The sequence below is a fragment of the Vitis riparia genome, chromosome 5, assembly GCF_004353265.1.
Source record: "Vitis riparia cultivar Riparia Gloire de Montpellier isolate 1030 chromosome 5, EGFV_Vit.rip_1.0, whole genome shotgun sequence".
Classification (NCBI taxonomy): domain Eukaryota; kingdom Viridiplantae; phylum Streptophyta; class Magnoliopsida; order Vitales; family Vitaceae; genus Vitis; species Vitis riparia.
Window position 1 is genome coordinate 21,957,794 of NC_048435.1, and position 24,224 is coordinate 21,982,017.

General features: G+C 34.7%; 4 protein-coding genes across 7 annotated transcripts; 2 read left to right on the forward strand and 2 right to left on the reverse strand.

Moving 5' to 3' along the window:
* Positions 1 to 1,175: 1,175 nt before the first annotated feature.
* On the forward strand, positions 1,176 to 8,927 carry LOC117914722 (protein FAR1-RELATED SEQUENCE 5-like). 4 transcript variants are annotated; one of them, XM_034830174.1, is made up of 4 exons: positions 1,176 to 1,338; positions 4,430 to 4,979; positions 7,799 to 8,028; positions 8,571 to 8,927. In XM_034830174.1, exons 2-3 carry the CDS (start codon positions 4,437 to 4,439, stop codon positions 8,018 to 8,020), a joined length of 765 nt encoding a protein of 254 aa, XP_034686065.1. In that variant the 5' UTR covers positions 1,176 to 1,338; positions 4,430 to 4,436; the 3' UTR covers positions 8,021 to 8,028; positions 8,571 to 8,927. The 4 variants fall into 4 exon arrangements, 2 of the variants coding, with proteins under 2 accessions (XP_034686065.1, XP_034686066.1); XM_034830175.1 differs by lacking the exon at positions 8,571 to 8,927 and adding an exon at positions 8,406 to 8,459; XR_004651306.1 differs by having other exon boundaries at positions 1,177 to 1,338; positions 7,799 to 8,073.
* A 525-nt stretch (positions 8,928 to 9,452) lies between these two features.
* LOC117914721 (large ribosomal RNA subunit accumulation protein YCED homolog 1, chloroplastic) lies at positions 9,453 to 13,074 on the reverse strand. Its single transcript, XM_034830173.1, has 3 exons — positions 12,951 to 13,074; positions 10,798 to 11,557; positions 9,453 to 9,957 (listed from the first exon to the last, which is right to left on the reverse strand). Exons 2-3 carry the CDS (start codon positions 11,349 to 11,351, stop codon positions 9,549 to 9,551), a joined length of 963 nt encoding a protein of 320 aa, XP_034686064.1. The 5' UTR covers positions 11,352 to 11,557; positions 12,951 to 13,074; the 3' UTR covers positions 9,453 to 9,548.
* A 907-nt stretch (positions 13,075 to 13,981) lies between these two features.
* On the forward strand, positions 13,982 to 20,045 carry LOC117913868 (protein FAR1-RELATED SEQUENCE 5-like). Its single transcript, XM_034828963.1, has 3 exons — positions 13,982 to 14,158; positions 15,207 to 15,768; positions 19,065 to 20,045. Exons 2-3 carry the CDS (start codon positions 15,214 to 15,216, stop codon positions 19,248 to 19,250), a joined length of 741 nt encoding a protein of 246 aa, XP_034684854.1. The 5' UTR covers positions 13,982 to 14,158; positions 15,207 to 15,213; the 3' UTR covers positions 19,251 to 20,045.
* A 1,821-nt stretch (positions 20,046 to 21,866) lies between these two features.
* LOC117913892 (calmodulin-like protein 3) lies at positions 21,867 to 23,047 on the reverse strand. Its single transcript, XM_034828993.1, has one exon. It carries the CDS (start codon positions 22,905 to 22,907, stop codon positions 22,260 to 22,262), a length of 648 nt encoding a protein of 215 aa, XP_034684884.1. The 5' UTR covers positions 22,908 to 23,047; the 3' UTR covers positions 21,867 to 22,259.
* Between the last annotated feature and the right edge of the window lie 1,177 nt (positions 23,048 to 24,224).

The window sequence follows — 24,224 nt, forward strand, 5'->3', positions numbered from 1 at the left end:
TTGTGAATTTAATTTATGAAGTCATTGTTCATGTGCTTGATGATTGAATGTAATAAAAAAAAATTATATTAATTTATTAAATGCAAAAGTTTATTAGTGCCTAATCACAAGCTCTCACCTAACAACACTATGAAAATGACCATAGCTCATGGCAAAGAGTTTTTTAATTTTTTTTTTAAAAAATTATTCATTTGATTATTAAAATATTTGAAAGTTTATTAGTATTTAATCATCATCTTTCAAATCAACGAGAAGATAAAATGGGTACCGCTAATCACCAAAAGTTTCTAACTTTCTTTTATTTACTTTACCATTAAAATATCATAGAATGGGAGATCGAGTTGATAATTATATTTGATATTTATACATGTGTAAAAAATATTTTAAATGGATTAGGAAAAATATACAAATAAAGATTTGTGAATGATAAGGACGTTTTTTTTTTTTTAAATTTTCCTGAACTTCATAGTAATTATGCTAAATATATACCTTGTTCAACTATTACGAACTCGTTGAATCTTAAAATATTATCGTTCCAAATATTATTCAGATGTTGTTACAAACATCTTTGTTTTATTACTATTCTTTTTTCATCACTTTTATCAACTTTTTATTTTTATTAAAGCTTAACAAGATATAAGTGAGGAAAGCATCTTAATTTCATGTTGATTGAAATAAAAATATATTTCCATCTTAATATTTTCATAGAAAAACTTAGGGTTCTAAAATTGTCACAATATTTGTTTTATAAGTTACAATGTATTTTATAATGGGAATTTCTTTTTACTATAGTATTTAAATTATTGATGGGTTTTTGTCCATCATATTTTTCATATTTTAATTATATTTTTATTTTAGGATTTTATTTTTTTAATATCAAAAAATGGTAATTAACACAAAAATTTATTTGAAAAATGTTAAATTTCATCTAGCAACAAATATACAAGTAAAAACCTCTCAATTCCATTTTTTTTCCATCTTATATTTTTCAAACAAAAACCCTAATTTATTATATAAAATAAAGTGTGTGGTTTTTTTTTTCCTTTATTTATTTATTTATTTTTAGTAGAAAACTTTATTCTAAAAATTGTTTGTTTCTATAAGTCGGAGATCCAAACAGGCCCCAAGATTTTGCCGTTTGGCGGCGTAGAAAAAGAAAAAATGGGTTTAAGAACCTCCATTAGGTAAAAGAGAAAGATGTTAGCTTTCATCATCATCATCATCTTCTCTGCTGCTGTTACTTCTCTCACTTTCAGTGGGTCCCACCTCCTCCACCTGGGCCCACCGCCATCTTCTTCGATCTAGGGCTTCAATTTTCCCAACTTCGTTTCTCCACAGGTGGGTTTATCATCAACCCTTTTCTCAATTCCATGCGCTTTTCTCAGTTTTTGCGGTTTTGTTTGGATTGCCAAATTCCCGAAACTCTGCTGTTTTGATATCAAATGAAGGCAAGAAGATGGGTTGGGAATCGTTTTGCTGAAAAACCCATTTGTTTTGGTTGTGGTTTTGAACTGGGAAAAGCGGATTTTGAACTGATTTGCCAAAAAGGAACCTTTTATTTTTTCCTTTCTGTTTTTGGGTGTTGGGAAACAATGCATTTTTAGTGAAACCCATTTCTTGGATGGTGTTTTTGGATTGGGAGGATTAGGCTTTGAAGTGGATTACCAAAAGGGAACACTTTTTGGGGAGGGTGTATTTCTTTGGAGAGCGAAATAAGTGCTTCTGAAATGGTGATTTTTAGATTCCAAATTACTCTGCTTTTTGGGCTTTTTTGATATTGATGGTTGATGGGTGCTAAAGTTTTCTTTCTTTCTTTCTTTCTTTTTTTGTTTTTTTTTTAAATTTAATTTCACGTCCCATTCCTTCAAATTTTTTTGGTTAGTATATGTTACTCTTGTTGTTGATTGGTAATTGATATTGATTTAGAGACCCTTTTTAGAAGATGGAAATAGGAAAGGCTATGTAGGAACTGTTGGTATCCATGCTGTGGTTTAATTTCCTTAATAAGATTATTGGAACTAGGGAATGCAAGTAGAATGGATGAAATGCGCTTTGGACTATATATATATATAAGAACAGAGGAGAGGTTAAGTCACAAAATTATAATGGAGATCAACTTATCAACCACATATATGAAGGGTTTACTGCATAAGGTTTTTGAGAATCATACAGACCTTTCCTGAGGTTTCTGAGATAACAGTATCCTTTCCTGCCTAATGCTGTCGACAATCCTTTCCTGCATAATGCCATTGATGATTTTTGGTGGTTTAGAATACCCCTTGTTTAGTTGAAGCTAAGTGAGTCATTTTCATTTCTCTAATTCTTTGTCATCATTTCTCCACTTGCACCCTTGACCTCATCTCAATCAATTATTTTCTACCTGAGACATCCAATTTGCTTTCCTGTTAGTGCCTATTTTATACATTGTGTGTATTTTGGTGTGTCCTTAGCTGCTGTTAATATATATTTGCCTATCGAAAAAAGCTAGTCCTTACAACAAGTCCAACTGAATCAACATGTTCATCTTCCAAAATTTGTCTTTGCAACTAAGAAAGTCGATGAGATTAAAAGAAATAATCTTTGTTTAGATCATGTTCATCACAATTTTGCATTAGTCAATAGGTTGGATTTCTCATTTCTATAACTGCCATTTTCATCTTGATATGGCAGCTGGCCTGCATTTATAATCATTTTCATTTCCATATTCTGCCATGTGCATCACTGCTACAACCAAAGTTGATAGCATCTTCACTTTTTTCATCATTCCCATCACAGCTATCACTCAAAGTCACCATCATCTTTCACAACCAAGCACAAACACCAACCACTGGGAAAAATGAAAACCGTTGATTGTATTTGATCTTAGTTTGATCTTTTGCAATTTCTAGTCATTCTCAGAATATTTAAGGTCCATTTGTTGGATTGCTATGTATTTCTGGTTCATTTCATGATGTTTTAAGCTTTTGGGACAAATGGTTGCTTGATATGGTATCGGAGAAGTGGTTCCTAGATGTCTTGAGTTCAACCTTCTTGATCTATATATTTTCTGTTTTGTTTGTCTGTGACTGGTCCCATTAGTACAAAATCACCTAGATTTGATCATTTTATCAGTTTGATTTTCATATATTTATACAACTTACTTGAACTATTAGGCAGTTGCTATAAATGCTTAGAAGAAAGGATACAGGTATCAACAGTTAAAATTATCTGGTCAAATTTACTTTGTATATATGTAGGTAATAATTGTAACCCTTCAAATGAAGGAACTAAATTTTCAATGACTTTAATGAAGAAATGAAAATTTTAATCCACTCTAGTCTTCAGATAAATGGTTTTTTTTTATGAATAAATGGTGTGGGGAGGAGCCAGGTCTCCATGGGTATTGTTCACAGTTTTGGTCCTCTGCAGAATAGAGAACTACCTTCCTGTCCATGGCTGACCATAAGCTTGTTCCCATTCCTTTGCTTTTTTATTTATTGTAACAATACAAACTTCCCAACCTCATGAAGATGCCCTAAAAAAATAAGTTGATCTAACAAAACCTTGCTTCTCATTGTGGCTTACCAAATTTTTAGAAGTGGTGTGCCGGTTAGAAAATGTTCACTTCTGATATTCATTAAGGCATGGATGCTGTAAAGATTTTGCCATTAATTTGAGGCTTGTAAATTTGAATATCATTAATAATCCTCAAATGCTAAATCAAATTTGGAGATCTTTAGAATATGTAAGGAGCCGAATTGATAGTTTTTTGGAAATGAATGTGCCAGTTGGAAGATCACTTTGTTATGTATGCACCATACAATTTATATGTGATCTAAGACCTAAATTTGGTCCAGTATTTGAATGACTTAGAAGTGTTGACATTTAATGCACAAGCTACTTAAAAGTTGCTTTGTTGATAAGTTTTAGTATAAAATTTCAATATCTTTTTTATTCCTTACAATATGCAAGCTAACCACCAAGTATAACATTTACTCTCACTAACACCATTCCTATGTTTTTTCCTTGTTATGTGCTTACATGCTTGTTTTTCTTCTGATAAAAGCTTAATATATTGCTATTTTTATATTGAAGTTTTCTAAATTTCTCGTTGGCTTTTTATTTTTTCTTTATAATATTTGTTTTCATGTGTTAGGCATTGTGAAAATATGTACTCAGAGCATCATTGAAGCACCAATCATGTGACATTTGCTCAATCATTTATCCTAATGCTTACATCTCCTCTTAGCTATGTCATAATAGAAAACAGTTGCCAAGTGGAACAGATATGGTAAGTGCTAGTGCTGAGGATTTCTGCTTGAGACACACATGATTGATGTTGCTTTGAGAACTAATGAAAAAATGATGTTGGTTGGGCATGTTCTTGTGTATCTTTCCTTGTGTGGGTGTTACAATGATGCTTGAAGAATGACTCCACTTCTTTTTGTAGGAGCATAATGGAGAATCCATCTTCTTTAGGGTTTGATTCAGATGAAAGTGACCCGGATATGCAAGCTGAAGCCTATGAAGACCATGAAAGAATAGAAGATAAGCTTCCAAATAATTTGGATTTATGTGCAGGTGAAGATGACAAGATAGTAGAACAATCTGTTATAAACAGGGAAGTGTTGGAACCATACATAGGAATGGAGTTCAACTCAAGAGATGAAGCTAGAGAGTTTTATGTTGCCTATGGTAGGCGTACTGGTTTCACTGTACGCATACATCATAATCGCCGTTCACGAGTAAACAATCAGGTTATTGGTCAAGATTTTGTTTGTTCAAAAGAAGGTTTTCGTGCAAAGAAGTATGTATACAGAAAAGATAGAGTTCTTCCTCCACCACCAATCACCCGAGAAGGATGTCAAGCAATGATAAGGCTTGCTCTAAGGGATGGAGCAAAATGGGTTGTCACCAAGTTTGTGAAAGAGCATAGTCATAAATTAATGAGTCCTAGTAAAGTTCCATGGAGGGGATCCGGAAAACATTTAGTCAGTGAGGTATGTCAAAGGTTAAGTATTATACTAGCAACTAACTTTTGTGAAAAGTGGGATAAATTATTTGAAAATTGATAATAATTTTGTATATTGAACAATATTTCTATTATTATTATAAATATCTGTTGATGAGGTAATTAAGGAGAGTTTGCATTATAACGTGGTCCACTAGCATATGCCATGGTGCTTGCTATGGATTGATATCTAGATGAACTTGATAGATAAGGATTGATATTAGCAACATTTGGGGGTTAGTTTAAAGGATTTATTTCCTTGTGGGTGGATTAGATTTTTATGACAAGACTTGATATTTTTTATAAATTTTTTCCACATCATGCTTAATCTTGTAATCTATTTAAACTCATCTTTGGTTTTATTTATGCAATTGCATCAACCTAGTCATATCTTCTATTTCCATTAAAAAAGCCATAAAAGGAATGTTCTCTCATGTGTGCATAGGAAAATGTTTAGAGGCTTAGTTTTAGCTGCTAGGCAATGTGTGTGAGCTTATCAATGTACCTTTGAGTCAAAACAAGTAAGCTACTTGGCAACTTGTGATTTAACCTTTGGGTTTTGATGTTAAATTATTTTTAGTGATTTGTTTTTGTCCAAAACCTGCTGTAGGTGATGCATTTCACACTTGGGTCAACTCATTATGTCTAGTGAGGTTGACCTTGTTGTGGTAAGCCTGCTTAGGCTCTTCTTAAGTTTCCAAAAAATGTATCGAGAATTTCTATGGGCTTGGTTGAAGAGGAGATGTGGGGGGCGAGTTAGCTTTATCAATGCGTGATTCTATTGTCTTCCCCTATAGAGTTGGTTTCCTATTACCCTTGGTAGTTAGTTAGCAATGAGGTTGAGAAACCTCTTACTTTGTGCTCACAACAAATTGGCTATTTTTAGTAGGCTTGTGGGTATGCTTGTTGAGGGGTGTAAAGAGGAGATAATGACCTGCATTGGTAAGATGGGAGCCAGGGGGGGGGGGGGGGGGGGGGAGGAGGGGGGAATATAGGCTCTAGGGCACTTTGAGGAAGAGAAAGGTTGTTTGATTATCAATTGAGAAGGAGCTATGGACTCTAGAATGCTCAATGAATTATGAATGGTTTTGCAAGGCAAGAGAGTGGGAGTAGCAAGGGTGTGGATGTAGTGGGGAGGGGAAGTAGGGAACTTGCTCCGATTGGTAAATGAAGATAAGAATTCTCTCATGGAATGTTAAGAGAAAGGGATCAGTGATTAGCAGAAATGAGAGGCTATTAAATTCCTAATCAGATTGTGAAAGGTAGCGTTGGTTTCCTTAGACCAAAGTGCAGGAGATGTAGGTGAATTTGGTCAAGGTAGGCAGTTTTAGAGTGGGGAACTATGGAGGCAATGGAAGCAATGTGTGGTATTGTGTTTTTTTGGGATAATAGGGCATTGAAGTTGCTTAGAATGAAAGTGGGAGTTAATTCAATCCCCTATCATTTCAAAAGCTTGAGGATAATTCTATGGGCGTTTACCAAATTGTGTAGGCCACTTTAGAGGGGGAAGCAAGAAGATTTTTGGGCAGAATTGGGAAATATTTAAGGTTTATGGGAAGATCCTGCAGTGTGGTGGTAGAGATTTTGATGTGGTTAGGTTCTTGGGTAAAAGAAGGCATTGTGTTAGGCTTTTTTTAGCCATGAGATGTTTTATAGGTAAGGAGGAGTTGGATCTGTGTGATCTTCCATCGATTGAAGGCCCCTTCACCTGGTGTGGAGGCTAGGACAATTTATCATTGTCAAGATTGGGCTAGTTGTATCGGAAGATTGGGAGAATCATTTCAACTTTTGCAAAGTATTTTACCAAGGCCAATTTTTTATCAAGGGCTTGATTAAAAATTGGTGGTTAGGATCCAATTCCAAGGGTTCTTTTAGCTATGTTCTTCCCTCTAAATTGGAAGCTTTGAAGCAGTTTAGGGAGGATTTTGACTTTGGATCAATAAAAAAGAGTAGGATGGGTGCTAGTGAATTGATGCTATCTTTGCAAGGGTGAAGAAAAATCAACAATCACATCCTTCTCTATTGTGCTAGAACATGGATGTTGTGCATGTGCTGTTCTTTCTGTTTGAATTGAAGTGGGTGTTGCCCTATTTAGTAAGAAAGACTCAATAAGTTGGTGAGAGCACTTCTTTTTAGGTAAGGGTTCCTAAATTTTATATACAAGTTACTACTATTTTCTGTTTTTAAAAACAAAAAATTGGAAGTGTATCCAAACAATCACCATATCGTTTTATATTGATTGGTATCTATCTTTATATCATTACACCAGGCTTTATATTAGGACATTCAAGGCTTATTTTATGAGATTACTGGCTTTGCATTTATTAGATTCATTATGACTATATTTGATGCTCTTGATTCTCGCTTCCTTATTTTATTTGGTCTTTTTTTTTTAATCAGAGAAACAAATCATTTCATTGAATTGTATGAGTATAGAATGAAGGATGAGTTATCCTTTCCAAAAAGCAAAATCTGACCAAAAAGAAGACAGATCTCTTGGAAAGAAAACAAAGAAGGGCAATGAGCAAAAATTACAAAAAACCTTCCAATATAAAACAATTTCAAAGCCAACACAAAGACTAATGCTTATGGGGATGAAAAAGGTCCCCTACAGAAGTCTCTAACTGAGAGGCCCAATCCTAGCTAGATAATCTTTATCACTCCTTTGCAATATGCATTTCCCTCACTTGTTGCATCTTTTTTTGTAGCTGCAAAATCGGTTGAACTAACATGTAAAATATCACTATGCAGTATTACTTGTAGCTTATTCAAATATTAACTGGCGACTGAAGTATTCACTCCTTCCAGGATGAGAAGGATAAGAGAATCAGAGAACTATCCCTTGAGTTGAACAATGAGAGGCAAAAATGTAAACGACGGTGTGCTGCATATGAAGAACAGTTAAATATGATTTTGAAAGATTTGGAGAAACACACAGAACACATGTCAAGAAAGGTTTCTGATATAGTACAGAGCATAAGAGAAATCGAGGAGGAACAATCAGAAGACTCTGACAAAGAATGGAGTTAGCTGAGCTCGTACCATTTCTTCCTCTCCCTTTATTTGCCTTTTTCTCAAGATGGGTCAGTTGAGCTCATTTTTCATTTTCATGAGATGGATGTTAAATTTTTGCTAATTTATCTATCGTTTGGGTTTGTCAATCACTGGGGTGGGTAAAAATTATCTGTGCTCATCAAAGGGTTGCAGTAATGCTCAAGTCAATTGTCCTTCCTGTGGTATTGGTAAAGTCATTCCCAATATTTTGGCCATGGAATCGTTGTCACTTAAAAACCCCCCCCTTTTTTTTTTTGAACTTTTGTTTCAAATGCAGCACAATTTTTTATCCAATTGTCGTAACATTACATTTGTACATCAAATCTGTAATACAAACTGTTTTCTTATGAAATGTGTTCAGGTGGAGAAAATGGAAAATATTTATTGGAACTAGCAGGGCCATTTTCTTTGTTTTTTTTTTGAACTTTTGTTTCAAATGCAGCACAATTTTTTATCCAATTGTTGTAACATTACATTTGTACAACAAATTTGTGATATAAACTGTTCTCTTGTGAAATGTGTTCAGGTGGAGAAAATGGAAAATATTTATTGGAACTAGCAGGAGACGATGAAATGTTAAACGATGAAGTGGCTTTATGAGATTACTGCAGCACTTTGAGCTCAAAGATTGAAGCAAATCCCAACACCAAAATGATGTTTCCAATCGAGGGTAGGCAAATCTTGGCTGCAATTCTCACTAAAACCAAATCTACATGCATTAATCTTGATTGAAAAGTTGCATTCTAAAGTCTGAGGACTATTTGATCAGTTGGATGTCTGTCTATAAGGTGTACCATAGTTTCCATTGTGCTTCTCTTGTATATTTAAGAATGGAGTAAGGGTTTGGGAATAAATGGAGATAGGGTTTTCGATTTTTCTATCAGTTTTCATCTGTTTTCAGGGAAATGACTGGTACAACTTTCTTTCTGGACAAACACAGCTACTATATATATTTACACGTCTCTTAAGAAAATGACATATGAGTAAAAGATAATAATAAGATGCAGGTTTTTTGAATTCAGATGATAATTACCCTAACTATTGTCCACTGGGTTACTACTGGGAAATTGGTCTTGAGGGATGCAATGAAGCTGAGTATGGGAAAACAGTTTCATATGCTAATGGGTCCAAGTGAACTTGGCCTGAAAACCAAATTCTCAAAAAGGTCTCTCACAGCTTGTAGGTTAAACACCAATGGTACTGCAGCAAAGAAAGTTTCAAGCTATTTCTACAAATCGAAATGACTTTCTTTTCATAATGGGTCACCCCCAACAAGGGGTATTTATTCCAACTGTTGGCAAAGCAAATCTCAGGTGATATGGGGCCTCTTGTTCCGACAGGGCTTCTGGTTCTTTCCATTGAGCAAATATGGGGGTACAAAACAAAATGATTTTCTTGCAAGATTAAATTAAATCCATATAATAAAGGGGGTTTTATTTCATTTCAGGTTGCTGTAACACATTGGTACTTTATAAGAACATAGGTTTTGCTGATTGCTTTAACATCATTTCTGCTGAATTTGCTTTCTCAAAACCCCAAGAGGGCCATAACCTTTCTCTTTTACCTCCTCTTTGCTACAATTACAGCTAGCAGTGTTGAGATTTATACCACATTTGAGACATATACCTTTGCACCTTGAGTCGCATACTGCATTGATGGTTATCTCCAAATGCACCATGTCCCTAATGTGCTTTGAAATGTCGATTTCGGTTTCTTCAGGAGGAAAATACAGCCAATCATCCAGATCGATTGAAGCTTCATCATCTTCTTCGCTACTTTCAGTAGAGGTTTTGAGTTTGTCGTCTTCCCCAAAGATTACTCCCATGTTAATTACCTCTTGTTCTTCAATGGGTTCTTCAGTTAGTAAAAGTGAGAAGTTGGAGAAAATGCATTCAGCAGCTGGCTCACCACACCTTAAGCATGGAATGAAAGAAGATTTGAATTAATGGCCAAATAAAATATGCAGCACAAGGAATATAGAAAAATGTAGCATAGGTCCCATTTTAAAGCCCGTTTGGGATGGTTATAGCTTCCTGTTTTTTACCTTCACGAAGTTGAAGCTAAAGTCATAATTTTCAAAGCACGATACATAAATCAAACAGGAAATTGGCCATCATTTGAAACGCCACAAAATTCTGTTCTTACAAGTATTACTGGGAATTATAATACCTTTTATCATGTTATCGAAAGACCATAGGAGAGAAGATCTATTCATGCATAACTAACTTTAGTATACCTTCACCCACTTTTGGGGGGTCTTCAATTAAAATCATTTTACCTATCCAAAGGAAAAGGAAAAGGAAAAGAAAATGGACAAAAAAAAGTGGTATCTGTATAAACAAGTTATACAAAAAATGCTTTTAAAAAGGTCATGGCGAGAAACAAGCAAGGAAAAACAGAGTAAGCTTCCTATAAAAAAAACAGAGTAATCTAATAACTTGTTTCCTTGTATTGCAAATTAACAATATCACATGCATAATACCCCTTACAATACTACAAAAAACAAGGTGTCAAAACATCCCCTAGGAATTTGTTCACCTAATAGAGAATTTAGTACATGTATACCAAAAATATGAAAATAATAAAAATACAGAGGCGTACCTAGAGTGTAGCTTGAAAGTATAACATGAATAACAGTGAAGAACAAAAGCAACGGGATAGTAACATGAATAAGTCAGAACATAAAGGCATGTATACAAGCAAGAAAACCATCAATTGAAGAAAAGATGCATGAAAAAAGTAGAGGAAAATACCTATTGCAACCAAGGGTGATGACAGTTCTTAAAAGCCCATCAAGCCTCAACTTGTGCTTCTTCCTTGTTACGTCAATGGAGATGTGTACAGGTGTTCCCTGAGGGTAATCCTTCACTGCTTTTGTGACCCCTAATCCCATCACTGAAGCCCTAGATTTTGAGATCTCTGTTGAAAGTTTTCCTAATCCAAGCCTCTCCAAGGTTGTGCAGTGCTCCACATGTAAGATTGAAGGATTTCTCTTGTAAACAACTGCCCCTTCCCATGGTGACCCCGTATCTTCAATCTCTCTTTCATCGTTCCAATCAAAATTTTTTGTGTTTTCTTCATCAAATGACTCAAAGTTATATCTTGCAGTAAACTTCAAGGCACTGTGTGGTTTGTTTCTGGAAATTGGATGGATACTTTTGGTAATAAGAGGGATTCCACGTGATATTTTGCAATGAGTGAAAGCACAATTTGGATCAGGAGAACTTTTGCATTTTGATTTATATAGCTTGGAATGGCTAATATTCGAGGAGGGAACCATGGAGGATATGGAGAATACAGATGACATTTTACTATATTATGATATTGGTCAGGGGAAAACCTAGGGAATAGAGAAGTGGATAAGATTTTCACTAGGCAAAGAGATGGAGCATAGTGAAAAATTCTTGATGCATGGGAACTGTTAAATTATGGGATTAAGTGTAACTCTTAACTCAAAAATAAGCTGCATAAAGCTGACATGAAAGCAGGAACCCAACCGAAAACAGCTTAATCCTGTAAGAATATTAAGTATAACATAGAATAAAATAAGTAGTGATGAATGTTAATGAAATTAATAGTATAGCAAATATTAAAAAGGAATAGATGCAATCATACATTTTAAGCATGATGTTTCACTTAAAATATTAAGGATTTGGGCAGAGACCACCCATCAAAGTGGGGGTTTAAAGCATAGTGGGGTTTATCATGGGGGAGGGATGGGAGGGTCATTCTTCAACTAAGAGATATCGGGATGAACATTTTAGTAATTCACAGTGAACATCCATGAAGAGAATTTCTACAATGAAGTATCATAAATATCATCACATATTCAATTCAAGATTCAGAAACACTGAACATTGTAAGAAAAAACTAACCACAGAGTAATGTGTTGATTCTAGGGAACAAATTTTAGAGCCATTGGCAGAAAAAACAGACTCTCCTTGACATGGCATACCCAGAAATTCCCAGAATTGTTGAGACCCAATAGTGGCATAGATAAAAATGAAATTCAACATTTGCATACACAGGATGCGTGCTTGAGTTTAGAAAATATCAACAATTGGATATACCTACTTATAACTCCATAATTTATGATTTAACATACATTACTAAGAGTGTGTTTGACAGTGATTTTAGGAAGTGTTTATAATATTTTTAACATTTAAAAATTTTTATCTTTCAAATATTAGAAAGGTTAGAAACACTTTCTCAAATCACCGACAAACACGCTCTAAATTTAATTTGCCTTTTATTTTTATTTTTTATTATCAATAAACTGAATGAATATGTAATATCTGATGGAGGTACAGATAGAAGAGCTTTTTCTTTCTCTGTTTTTTTTTTTTCCTTAAAACTGACCCACACAGAAAATGTCTTGTAACATGTTTTCAAAAACTGTTTCCAGGTATTTCATGAAAATGAATCATTTTTTTTTTTGTAAAGCATTAATATTATTTTGCCCATGCAAGTTCATTAGCAATTGAAAACAACTCAAAAACCAAACTTTTCATCATTTTTATCCTGGAAAAATAAACTATTCCTAAACCCCCATTTTCAGTTCCTTCTACCAACAGACCTGCCTTGCTTTTACAATCACATATTTTCGCTTATACTTCTAAATTCACTTCCAGGTTCGCTATAAATAGATGAGCTCACTCTACAAATTCTCACAAACATTATAACAAACACATGGCTTGCACACTTCTGCAACAGTTACCAACATAACCCAATGCATAACAGCCCATTTCTCAGCCTCAATCCAAGTTCAGCCTATTAAAAAAAAACCCCAGATTTCGAAAAAAACAATCCAAACATTTCCCTAACGTGGGTCTCAATTTCACACAATCAGAGCAAATATCTCCACAATTTAAGAAACAAGTACGTAAAACAATGGAACGACTGGCACCTGAAGAGATGGATTTGTCCGCCCGGCGGTGACCGTCCGTGGATGAACGGAAAATCCGGCGCCGGCGAAGAGAAGTGGCGGAGAGAGCTGTACCGTTAGCAGATAGAGGAACTGAGCTGACGTTGAGGACGAGCCTCCAATTGTATATTTATTTTTATTTTGTTATTATTCACTTTTCTTTTTTCTTTTTTAATATTCACCCTAATAATATAAATTTAATTTGAAAATATTAATTAAAAATATCTAAACAAATATGATATTATTAAAATGTATAGGTTTTTATAGAATGTCTGATAATTTTTAATATATTTTTAAATATCTCAAAATATAAAGATTATTATTATATTAAAAAGTTCAATTTTATTTAAATTTATTATTTTTTACCCTCTTGTAATTTTAAAATAACAAAAAAAAAAAATTCTATTTTAATTATTTTATAAAAATTTAAAATCTAACAATTTATTTTTTTTTTTAAAAAACTTTAATAACCTTTAATTATTATTACAAATTTCAAAACATTATTTTATATAATATAAAATTTATATTACATGTATTTCCTAAAATTATATTAGTTTAGAGAAAATTTTTACATTTTAAATTGTTGGAAAACTTTGAATTTTCTTTTTAAAATGCAAATATATATATATATATATATATATATTCACCTCAATTTGTAAATGAAATTACATTAAAATTAAAAATATGTTTCAGAACACAAAAGACTTTTATCTTTTTTTTGTAGAAATTTTTTTTTGTCCGATTATATTATGAAAGTAAAAAAAAAAGAGAGAAATTTTTTATATTGGTGAGGTTTTTGGATAGTTTCTACTCCAGCATAAATAATTATAAATTGTTACAGAAATTAAAATTAAAAATTGAAAGAAAATAAATAAATAGAAAGAAAAGAAAAGTATATCTATTATCTATCTATAACAAATATCCTCATCAACACGTGGCAGCGCAGAGATGAAACACGTAGCTAGGCAACAGGAGATCATTCTAGCCGCGTCGCAGAAATTGGCGACCCAGACTTTCTTCAGGAAACAGTACACGATACACTGGGCTTGACTGATGTTGGTACACGCGAGTCCTATGGACCGTCGATCTGATCCGGTGCCTCCTGCGGTCGGCACTCGGGGAAGACGGAAGCGAGAACTGATTCAATAGCTGGTCTCACTCAATTCGCAGATCAAAAATCGAACTCTAAAGTAAGCTTTTTTTTGCTCTTAATGTAGCTGTTTGGCTCGCTTAGATTCTACTCTTCCTCTGTTTGGTTGCCGAGAAATGTCGGGAAAGCAAAAAGAAAGTTTGGGATGTTTGGTCGTTTTGGTGTAGGGAAAATGAGGGCACCACCCCAACTAAAGGCGGATTCTGATGTTAGGATTGGTTGATTGGAGCTCAGACTGTGAAAATATATTGCCCAAATTCTGAATTTTGCTGCATTTTCTCAGCAACCAAATGGAGTGTTGTTGAAGTGATAGAGGGTGTTGTCTTTTACGTTTCTTAATTTATATTTGTGAGGATGAATTATTGGTTAGTTGTTGAATGGCAATTCAAGGAGCTGTGGGCTTTTAGGTTGTTTGGCATTATTTTCCGGGGAAAGCGATTCAGGAACCTGTTTCCTTTTCCTTTTGATTTTGATTTGGGTGGAAAAATTTTATAAGAAAGAGTAAATTAAGCTGACTGAAGCAGCATGATGAAATTCTCTAGTTTCAGCATAAAGCATTATTCTAAACAAATGGAAATAAATGATTTTCCTCCCGGAAGAATCTTTACAGGTGTGACTTTCAGTTAATAGGCGAAAAATCAAGGTTATTTTTATCTGAAGGGGTATATGGTGAATTCTGAGGAAAATTCATCATGTATCTTCAGTTTGATGCCCAAAAAAAGAAAAAGAAAAAGCCCTTTATTTATTCTAGCCAAGGTATTAATCATCTATGATATTATGCCTTTCCCATCTCAATTTTCTTTTTCTTTTATTCTGTTTTTGTTTGATTGTGAAATTTCATTATGAAGATGTGAGATTAATCCATGTGAGTGTGAAGATGTGTGACTAAATGAGAATGGAATTTATAATTTCATTCTTTGAAAAGATGGCAAAGAAGAAGTATCTCGACATGATATGATAGTAATCGTCCATAATGGGAATGTGAATTGTCGGCTTTTGGAACAGCAAAACTCACAGTTTCAGTCTTTCAGAAACATGAGATATTTATTAATCATTGTGTATTTTCTTTCAAAAAAAAATTCATGTAGGAACATAATGGAAGGCACCTCAGGTAGACGTGATTTTGTAGAGAGTGATGGGGGTTCAGATGATGAAACCTTTGAAAACTTTGGGGAACATGAAGCCTCAGAAGATGGACTGTTGAGTTGTGATTCACCTGTTCTAAATGAAGAGTTGATTTTGAGGGAACCGACAATGGAAGGTTTGAGTATGCAAAACTTGGAACCATTTAGTGGGATGACTTTTCCATCATTAGATGATGCTAGGAATTTCTATTATGAGTATGCCAAGCGTGTGGGATTCACCATAAGGACAAACCGAATCCGTCACTCACTAAAGAACATGGCGGTAATTGGCAGAGACTTTGTTTGTTCTAGAGAAGGTTTTCGTGCAGCAAAGCACACATCTAGAAAAGATAGGGTACTTCCTCCACGGCCAATTACAAGAGAAGGGTGCAAGGCAATGATAAGGCTGGCAGCAAGGGATGGGAACAAATGGGTGGTCACAAAATTCGTAAGAGAGCACAACCACAAACTAATGACTCATTGTAAATTTGCTGGGGAGCTACCAATTATAAATATTCTCAGTGAGGTATGTGGGAGTTATATTTTAGAGGATCATGTTAGTTACTGATTTAGTCATAGTGCTAATGTTATGTGACTAGATGATAAGCGCCAAATCTTATCATTGTCTTAAATTGAATATTGTCAAAGTTTTGTCAAGTTATGTGAATGCGATCTTTAAATTGAATACGTTATCCTTATCATTCATAAATCACTTTATGTAATTCTGGGGTTTGTTTTGTTTGTCAGTGAAACTAGTTAAAATGCACCGGCAATAAATTCTTTACCATCATGCTTTATTCCCTTTGTAAGATTTTACATTACCTATTGAAAACCCAAAATGGAAAAAAAAAATGTAAAATTGTTAAATAAAAGTTGTTATTTTTGTCGGTATACTCAATCAGTCACAATGCTTAGTAAACTGGTTGGCTTGAGCTTAACTTCAAGCTTTACATCCTTTTTTTACTGGTGCTGCTTATTTGATTACACCATAGGTTGCGTGACACAAGTTTGGTGTCTTTCACTAGGGTCATGACAGGGCAGAACCCTTTAGCTAGAAATCCTATTTGATGATCAAGTATAATTTGTGTTTAGTGCAACAGTCACTTCTTGGGCTGTAGGTGTGAAAAGAAGCTTTAACCAGCTTGTTTTTGTGCTCTTTGTTCAATCCACCAATCCTCGTCAGCCTCAGGTTGCTAAAAGAAAAGTCATACAAATTTGAGCTTCAGGCTCACTATAGATGGAAGGACCCCCTCAAATCTGATCATGATTGTTCCTCCTACAATGTTTGTGAAGGGTTCTTAGTAAAAGGAGGTCAACCACATGAAATGATGAGGTGTCTTAATCTGAGGGGAGATCAGCACATAGTGAGAGAGGTAGGAGAGAGAATCATAGTGACCTAATATGAGAAGCTCATACTTTGGGAAATCCTAGATTCAGGTAGGATCTTAAGAATTTGGGAGAGTAAACTTTTGTTTCTGTTTTTCATTTGCTATAGAAATTCAACTTTCATTGTTCTTTTAGAAACAACCCCCAGTAACTGTCATTGATGATGTGGATGTTTGTCATGCTTACACATCTCACAAACATTGATGAGCCCTTTGTCCCATCCCTCATATTTGAGCTGACAAGAATTTGATTTGTGTCAAAATCATGTAGTGAGCTTTCAAATTTAGCTGTCAAATCAAGACCCTCAAAACAATCCCAGAGTATTTGATGATGTACCAAGTTCATATTCGATGCTAGAGCCATGCTGCCGACTCTAGAAAGTGTATTAGGACTAGGGTGTCATGTCAGGTTTTACACCTTCAAGAGGATATAGAAGACTACTCAGAGGCATGAGGATGCAAGTGAGTTAATCTTCCACTTGAGATCTACATGGTGTCAACCTCATTTAAAGGAGAAGCAGATGCAGTGCTTGGGGCATCTACTTGAAGATTGCCACCGTGCCCTAGTACTATAACACCTGGGCAGAGGAGGTATGTAGATGGCAACTCTGTATATCCATTCAGAGGTAAAAGACATTTGTCACTATATATGTAGGGAATTGTCTTTGTCCATGTGGCACCAGGTTGTAGGGCATATGATTTTTTTTTTTTTTTTCTATTGATAATTTCACTATGATACTCCATGCTATAGTTGGACACAAAGCTTTTTGTGATTGGACAAGTATAGTGCTAAAATAACGCATCAACATGTAGCAATAAATATGTTTTAAAAGGCTAAAGACGGTCCTAAGATGTTTTTCCCAAATGAGGTGAGGGGTAACCTTAAGGCGGAATAATGTGTAAGCCTCAACCTAAACCAATAAATAAATAATAAAAAAGTGTCAAAAAACAAATGTTAATAAAATCACATGAAACGAATCATAAGAAAAAAAATTCATAATAGCAAAATTAGTTGTTTGTTATTATTAACAGTTTCTAATTTATTTCCTTTTTCTCTTTTCTAAAGTTCAACTCTCTCGTGACTTCATTAAATAATCTTTTGCACTACCATCATTATCAATAGTAGGAACTCCAAATAATCATAATCATATTCAATTGCTCTATTATCCTCTCTATCAATGTTAAAGTCCATCCATTCTTCTTCTTCATCTATTAATTGCATTGATGTTTTCTTTATCCACCAATAATATGATAATGATTATATATGAACTTAGCCACTAGAGCTTTTTCTCAATCTCCCTTTTCTCCTTATGTTTAAAGGTTTAATTAGAAGTCAACTAAGCCCTTAAAAGATTTAACCTAAGCCCAAGACAGAACTTATAAAATTTATACCAAAAGCCCAAAAAAATATAGAATCCATTAAAAGTCATTGAATATTAAGACTTAAGCCTCTTATAAAATAGATACTAAAAGCCTACAAAGGTCCCAACCCCATTAATATCCTTTGAATATTTGAGGCTTAAGCCTCGATAGCCTTGAGGTGATACATCTCAATGATGAGGCTTAAGCCTCAAGTATTCTAAGGCTATAGCTTCAAGGCTAATACAAAGAGCCTTGCCTTGGGGTGAGCCTCAAAGCATAAACCTTAGTAGCCTTTTTAAAACACTTCACCAACAACTAACCTCTCATGTCCAGTGGGATAAAGGTTAATAGGGGACTCTGACTATTGTTTCTTGTATTGGCACTCATCCATCTTAATATCCTTGTTTCAGTAAGCTCTTTTGTGGAGATTAGGTGATGAACTTCCCCTCAATGTGATCGTATTGTACCATGCATTGTTATTTTTTCTAACATAGACTTAAGATGTGGTATGTACGAATGAAACATTGTTTTGTATGACAAATGTATCATATTGTGTATCATAAGTCTTTGGCAACTCATATGCCTCCCACAAAAGTACTTGCAAAACTATGCGAATTCTTTTACGACGTCTTTTAGCCTTCTCGCCAAATGGTAATTACTTTGTGTACACACTGCTAACCCTCCTCTTATAGTCTTTTTCATCTATTGATATTAATTTCTTATCTATTTCATTCTAATATCTAGTGTAATTGTGGTAACTTCAAAAAAATTTCTCATCTTTTGCAAGAAATACAGTATATTTACATTGCCCTCATCACATGCTTCATCTCTTTTCTCTTTAGCATACATTTTTTATTGAATGTTAATGTTAATTCGTACATTTTTAAGATTTGAAGATCAATTATGATATTTTTTGAATTTGGAATATTTATATTTCATTGTGTTGAGGAGATTCTGTTGGAACAACTGGTTACATTTCACGCTGTCACAGTGCTTTCAGTCATATTTTCCTCTAAAATTTTCCCTGACTTATTGTCACCTGCAGCTAACTCCTGAATACATAATGTTTTCTCAGGAAGAGAAGGATAAGAAAATCCAGGATTTATACAATGAATTGCAGCTTGAAAGAGAACGATCTGCAGGATTTCAACAACAGCTAGGCATGATTCTCAAAGATCTTGAGGAACATGCTGACTTCATGTCTGTAAGAGTTGAAGATGTGGTTAACAAAATGAGGGAAATCGAACTTGATGATCAATAAGCCACAGATAGAGGTGCTGTTTTCTCATGACCCGTTATTTGTCCCTTTTATCAAATTACAGCATCAACTTCTCCACAGTGGCTAGCTGTCTTTGGAATCTGAACATCTTCCATCTCCTACCACGTTGTTCATTGGTAACAGATATCCTTAGTTTGGTTGAAACCCGGCTCCATTCAAGTACAGTTTTCCTCAAACTCAAATCATTTAATGAGTTTCTGCATTTTGAAAATTTGTTGGTGATTGAGTTTTGTGTTACCTTCTTCTCCCCCATTACCAAGCCTCAAAGTTCTCCTTCACATTAGGACTGTATTTCCATTTCCTTGTTCTGTTGTACTCGAACTGTTTCAGTCCAGGTATTAGGTAATTATCACCCATGAAGAGGAAGACGATGATGCCACCACAACGATGATGATGAGTTTGTAATAGCAGCAATGCCCATGTGTTTGAGTGTGTCATGGAAGAAAATTAGGTTTTAAACAGTTCCCAATCTGCTTCTAGTCCTCTCTGCCTTAAACATGTAGTTGCCTTTGATGATCAGCAGGTGTATGACTTCTCCCTTGACTCTTGAGGATGTTTTGGTGGAAGAGCTGCCCAAAAAACTCTGATGGAGTGTTCAGATGGTCTCAACAGATACTTTGCATAAAGATTTCCAGGAATCAACAGTGAGATTTGGCCCTAAAATTTTCAGATATTAAATTTTCTTTGTAAGTCTTTTTTTTTTTTTTTTTTTTAGCTCTCGACTTAGGGTGTGTTTGGAATATTGGAATAGGAAATAAGAATGAAAAATTCATTCCATGTTTTGTGCATCATATTCTTCCTATTCTAATTTCTAATAATTAATCCATACATATTAAAGAATGAATTTCCATTTTTTTATTGTGTGATTTGTAAGTGATGTTTATCCTTGGTTGATAAAAAGTTAATTATTTTTTAATGCATTAATTTAAAAATTATTATTGTTATTTTTAAGTTTTCCCTTTTAAATATTTATTTTATTTGTTGAAACATTGAAAATTAAGAATCTAGATACCATATTGTATTTTAAGAGTGACAAAAACGATATAAAAATAATTAAAACTATAAAATTGATCGATTCATTAAAAAAAATTAAAAATTGAGCAAACTTTAATTAAAATGTTTTAAAAAATAAATAAAAATTCAAGAGTGGAATAAAGTAAATAATTCTTAAATTATTTACCAAAAATATAATTTGTTTATTGCCCTAGCAAGCGCTTAATTTTACTTAACAAGCCAAAAAGGCCCATCCTTTCTGTTTCCAGAAGGATTCTGGCATCCAGTGCAGCATCAGTGAGAGACCCAGCTATAAATTCTCCGCAGAATCGACGCAGCTAATCATGGAGAGGGAAGGAAGTTGATGTGAACTCCAGCAAGAAGTACGTGATGGGGCCAAGGGATGCTTTCAGTGGAGCAGGCTTATGGGGTGTGGATTAGGTAGCTTGTTCGGGCTGGGAGGCTTGATGGGGCCCTGGAGTTCTTGCAAAGCAAACAGAAGTTACCTTTTTTATATAGGCTTTTGAGGGGGCAGTGCGATTTTGCCGGACAAGGTCACCATGAATGCTAGCCGTGATATCTCACATAGGAAAGAAAGTTCTAATACTAAACATGTAGGGGCTTCTGTAATCTCATAGATATGTTTTAAAAGTTACGAGGACTTTTTGTGTCATAGGCGGATAATATCTACATCAGTGTGAGTGGATCATTAGAAATGATATCAAAGCTGATCTTTGGCCTCGTGAGGGATGTCTGTTTGTTTGGCCTCATAATTCTATGGAACACAATAAGATCATTGTGTCTGCATAGTTATAATTGTGATATCTCGCATCGAATCGGAGAAAAAGTTAGTTGTGTTTTAAAGCTCTTTGGGCCCAAAATGAACAACTCAGCTCTCTGCAGACAGAGGGGGAGTAGGACAAGATGTCCAGGGAGCTGGTCCTTGTTGCTCGGGAAGAAAGTGGAATTCTGCCAAATATGAGTTCTGAAATTCTGATGTTGCAGAGTTACCAAAAGAGGGAAAGAATCTCAGATGCTCTAAATTTCTTTAGTGACTTGCAAACGAGGAGGAAGGTAAGAAAAAATCCTATACCACACTATGGTTATTGGCCTTTTGCAGAGCCAACAGGGCGGATATTGCAATGGAAATCCTGAGGGAAGAAATGGAGTAACTCCAAGTCTGTGAAAGGTACTTTGCATGAACAAGAGACATGATGTGGTGGTAAATCTTATTGAGGACTTAAGAGAGAGAGAGTTGGGCTCCATGTTTCATCCTTCATTGGTAATGTTTACTCTTGTTATATTCTTTGAAGACTCCAGAGCTTTTTGAGAGTTGGGTTCATTGGTAATTTGATGCTTGGTCAGCTAATTGGGTCATTTTTGGGTAGTAGTAGTGGTACATCTGCTTCATTTTTTCTCCTATATGAATGAAACTGATTAGCTTTGGTATTTTTTCCCCTTTCTGCAACAGCTAATGTTGGGTTTTTTCAGGTAGAACTTGAAAGAGACTTCAACAAAAGAACAGAGCAGAATGAAAAAGGAGAAGGCTAGCTTTTGACAGAATATAAATGTTAAGCCTTTTAGGTGACAAAGACCACTGATCTGTTGAATTCAGACAAAAAAATAAATGAAATGAAATGAAAAACAAATGTTTGAGAAAACACTTCCTTTTGTGTTCTTGGGTTTATCATCATCATCAACATCCTAATCATCTATAGCAGAATAACACAGCACAAGCCCTTACAATGGGGAAATCCAGAAACAATAAAACCCACTACAAAACCCTATCTTAGAAAGTTGAAAACATGAAACCCAAAAACATTACACATTAGGTATAGCCCCTCCCGTTTTTGACAACAAATGGTTTCCCCAAGTTCCCCCACCCTCGTTGGCCCTGCATCTGGCTCCTCCTCCTCCCCATCCCCATCAGCCAAACTGGAGCCTTGGCTTGAGTATTTACAAACCTATGACTACATCAATCAAACCCTCAAAAAACTTCTAACTCAATGCACTGAAACCACCCCCTCTCATCATTTGCTTGAACTCCTTAAGATCCACCTTCCCATCTCCATCTTCATCCACCTTCATTATCATTCTCTTGCAGTCCTCCACAGTCCTCCCATGCCTCAACCCAAGAGACCCCAACACCGACTTCAACTCGTCCACAGTGATAAACCCGTCTCCATTCTGATCAAACACATTGAAAGCCTCCTTCATGTCCTCATCCTCATCCTTCTCCTCCATTATACTTTCATACAAGGCCCTAAACTCATCAATATCCACACACCCATCTCCATTAACATCAATCTTCTCAATCATCTGCGCCAAATCCTTGTCCGGGATATAAATTCCCAAGTTCTCCAACGAGTCATTCAGCTCCGTCTTCGTGATCCGCCCGTCCCCATTTCTGTCAAACATCTGAAACACCCGCTTCATCTCCGCTGACTCCATCCTCTTCCTCGAGACTAGAGACCTGCCGGGTGTTTTAGAGGATGTCTTGGAATCAACAAGATTGGCTTCTTGTGTTTGGTGGGGGTGAAACCAAGAAGTTGGAAGGAAAATCCTGAGCTTCTTGGGCACCAAGAAAAGAACAAGAGAGTTCAGAAGATTGTATAGGAGGAAAATCCTATGCAAAAAGGTTGGCATTTGGTTGGGAAAGAATTGGAGTATGTGGCCAAATGGTAGCGCTATTGAGAAAAACTAGGAGAGAAATCGGCCGCTTTATAAAGAAAACTTCACAGAGACAACTGCATTGGATCCATATCTGCATATATATATACAGAAATTTTCAATTGAGAGCTGTCTCTTTGTTGTTGTTGTTGTTCATCACGCGGAGTGAGTTGTTGCCTTTGGCCGAAACGCGTTGTTATTATTTTTGTTGGGTTGTGGGGCCAGTTGAAATTATGTACCTGCGTGTGCTGTAACGAAATTTTAAAAGTGGGGAGAGAGAAATACGACCGTTGATAACGGATCTTATGATTAAAGCAGGAGAGAGACGTTGGGGAGTGGGGAACGCGCCAAAAGTTAGGAAGAGGGCCGGCGGATGATGGTGACCGTTGGATTGCTCTTTTCTCAACGGCATGATTTGTGGGGCGGTGACCTTGGCCGGCTTTGAATTAATCTCTTGTTGATGATGCCCGTTGGGGGATTTAATATGAAGAGTCGCCTCTTTTACTATTTTAGACATCCTTTTAGACTTGGTAAAGCTTCAATGTCAATGAGATTGAGCCATAATTTATACCAAAATGAGGATATTTTACTTCTCGAAAGTTGGAGTTGAAAGTGTCTTCATCGGGATAATATTGGTATTATAAAAATTTTCGTAAATATTCTCGTAAAACATGAAATTTAATGATATACTTGAGAGTAATTTTTATAAAAATGTTGTTAGTCTATGATGTATTTATGGACAATACTTTTATAAAAAATGTTAAGTTGTATTATGAAACATTGATTAATTAATTCTTTAAATTTTAAAATATGATTTTTAAAATTTTATTAAATATCCTCATTGTTTTAAGCAAAACTATAATCATTTAAATTTTATTGAGAATTGTTTTTTAGAACGGTTTTTTTGTACATTTAACAATAAAAAACTGTTTTGTGTTTTTTATTCTTAAAAATAGAAAATAAAGCGTTTTCAGATAATATATTTTAATTATTTTTTTTATTATTTTTATTTGTTTTCTAAGGACTATTTCAAAATATAATTATACTCGAATATGCAAAATGATTAAAAATAAAATGCTAGATATAAAAATTATTTTAAAAATATATTTGAAAATATTTAAAAATGGATTAAAAACATTTTAGGTTTCCAAACAGACATCAGTTCTACAAAAATTAGAGAACAATTTTCAAAAATTGTTCTCAAAAACTATTTTTTAAAAATAATTACCAAACAGATCCTTAGTAACTGTTTTTTAAAATAGTTTTTTTTTTAATTCTTTAGAATAAATAAAC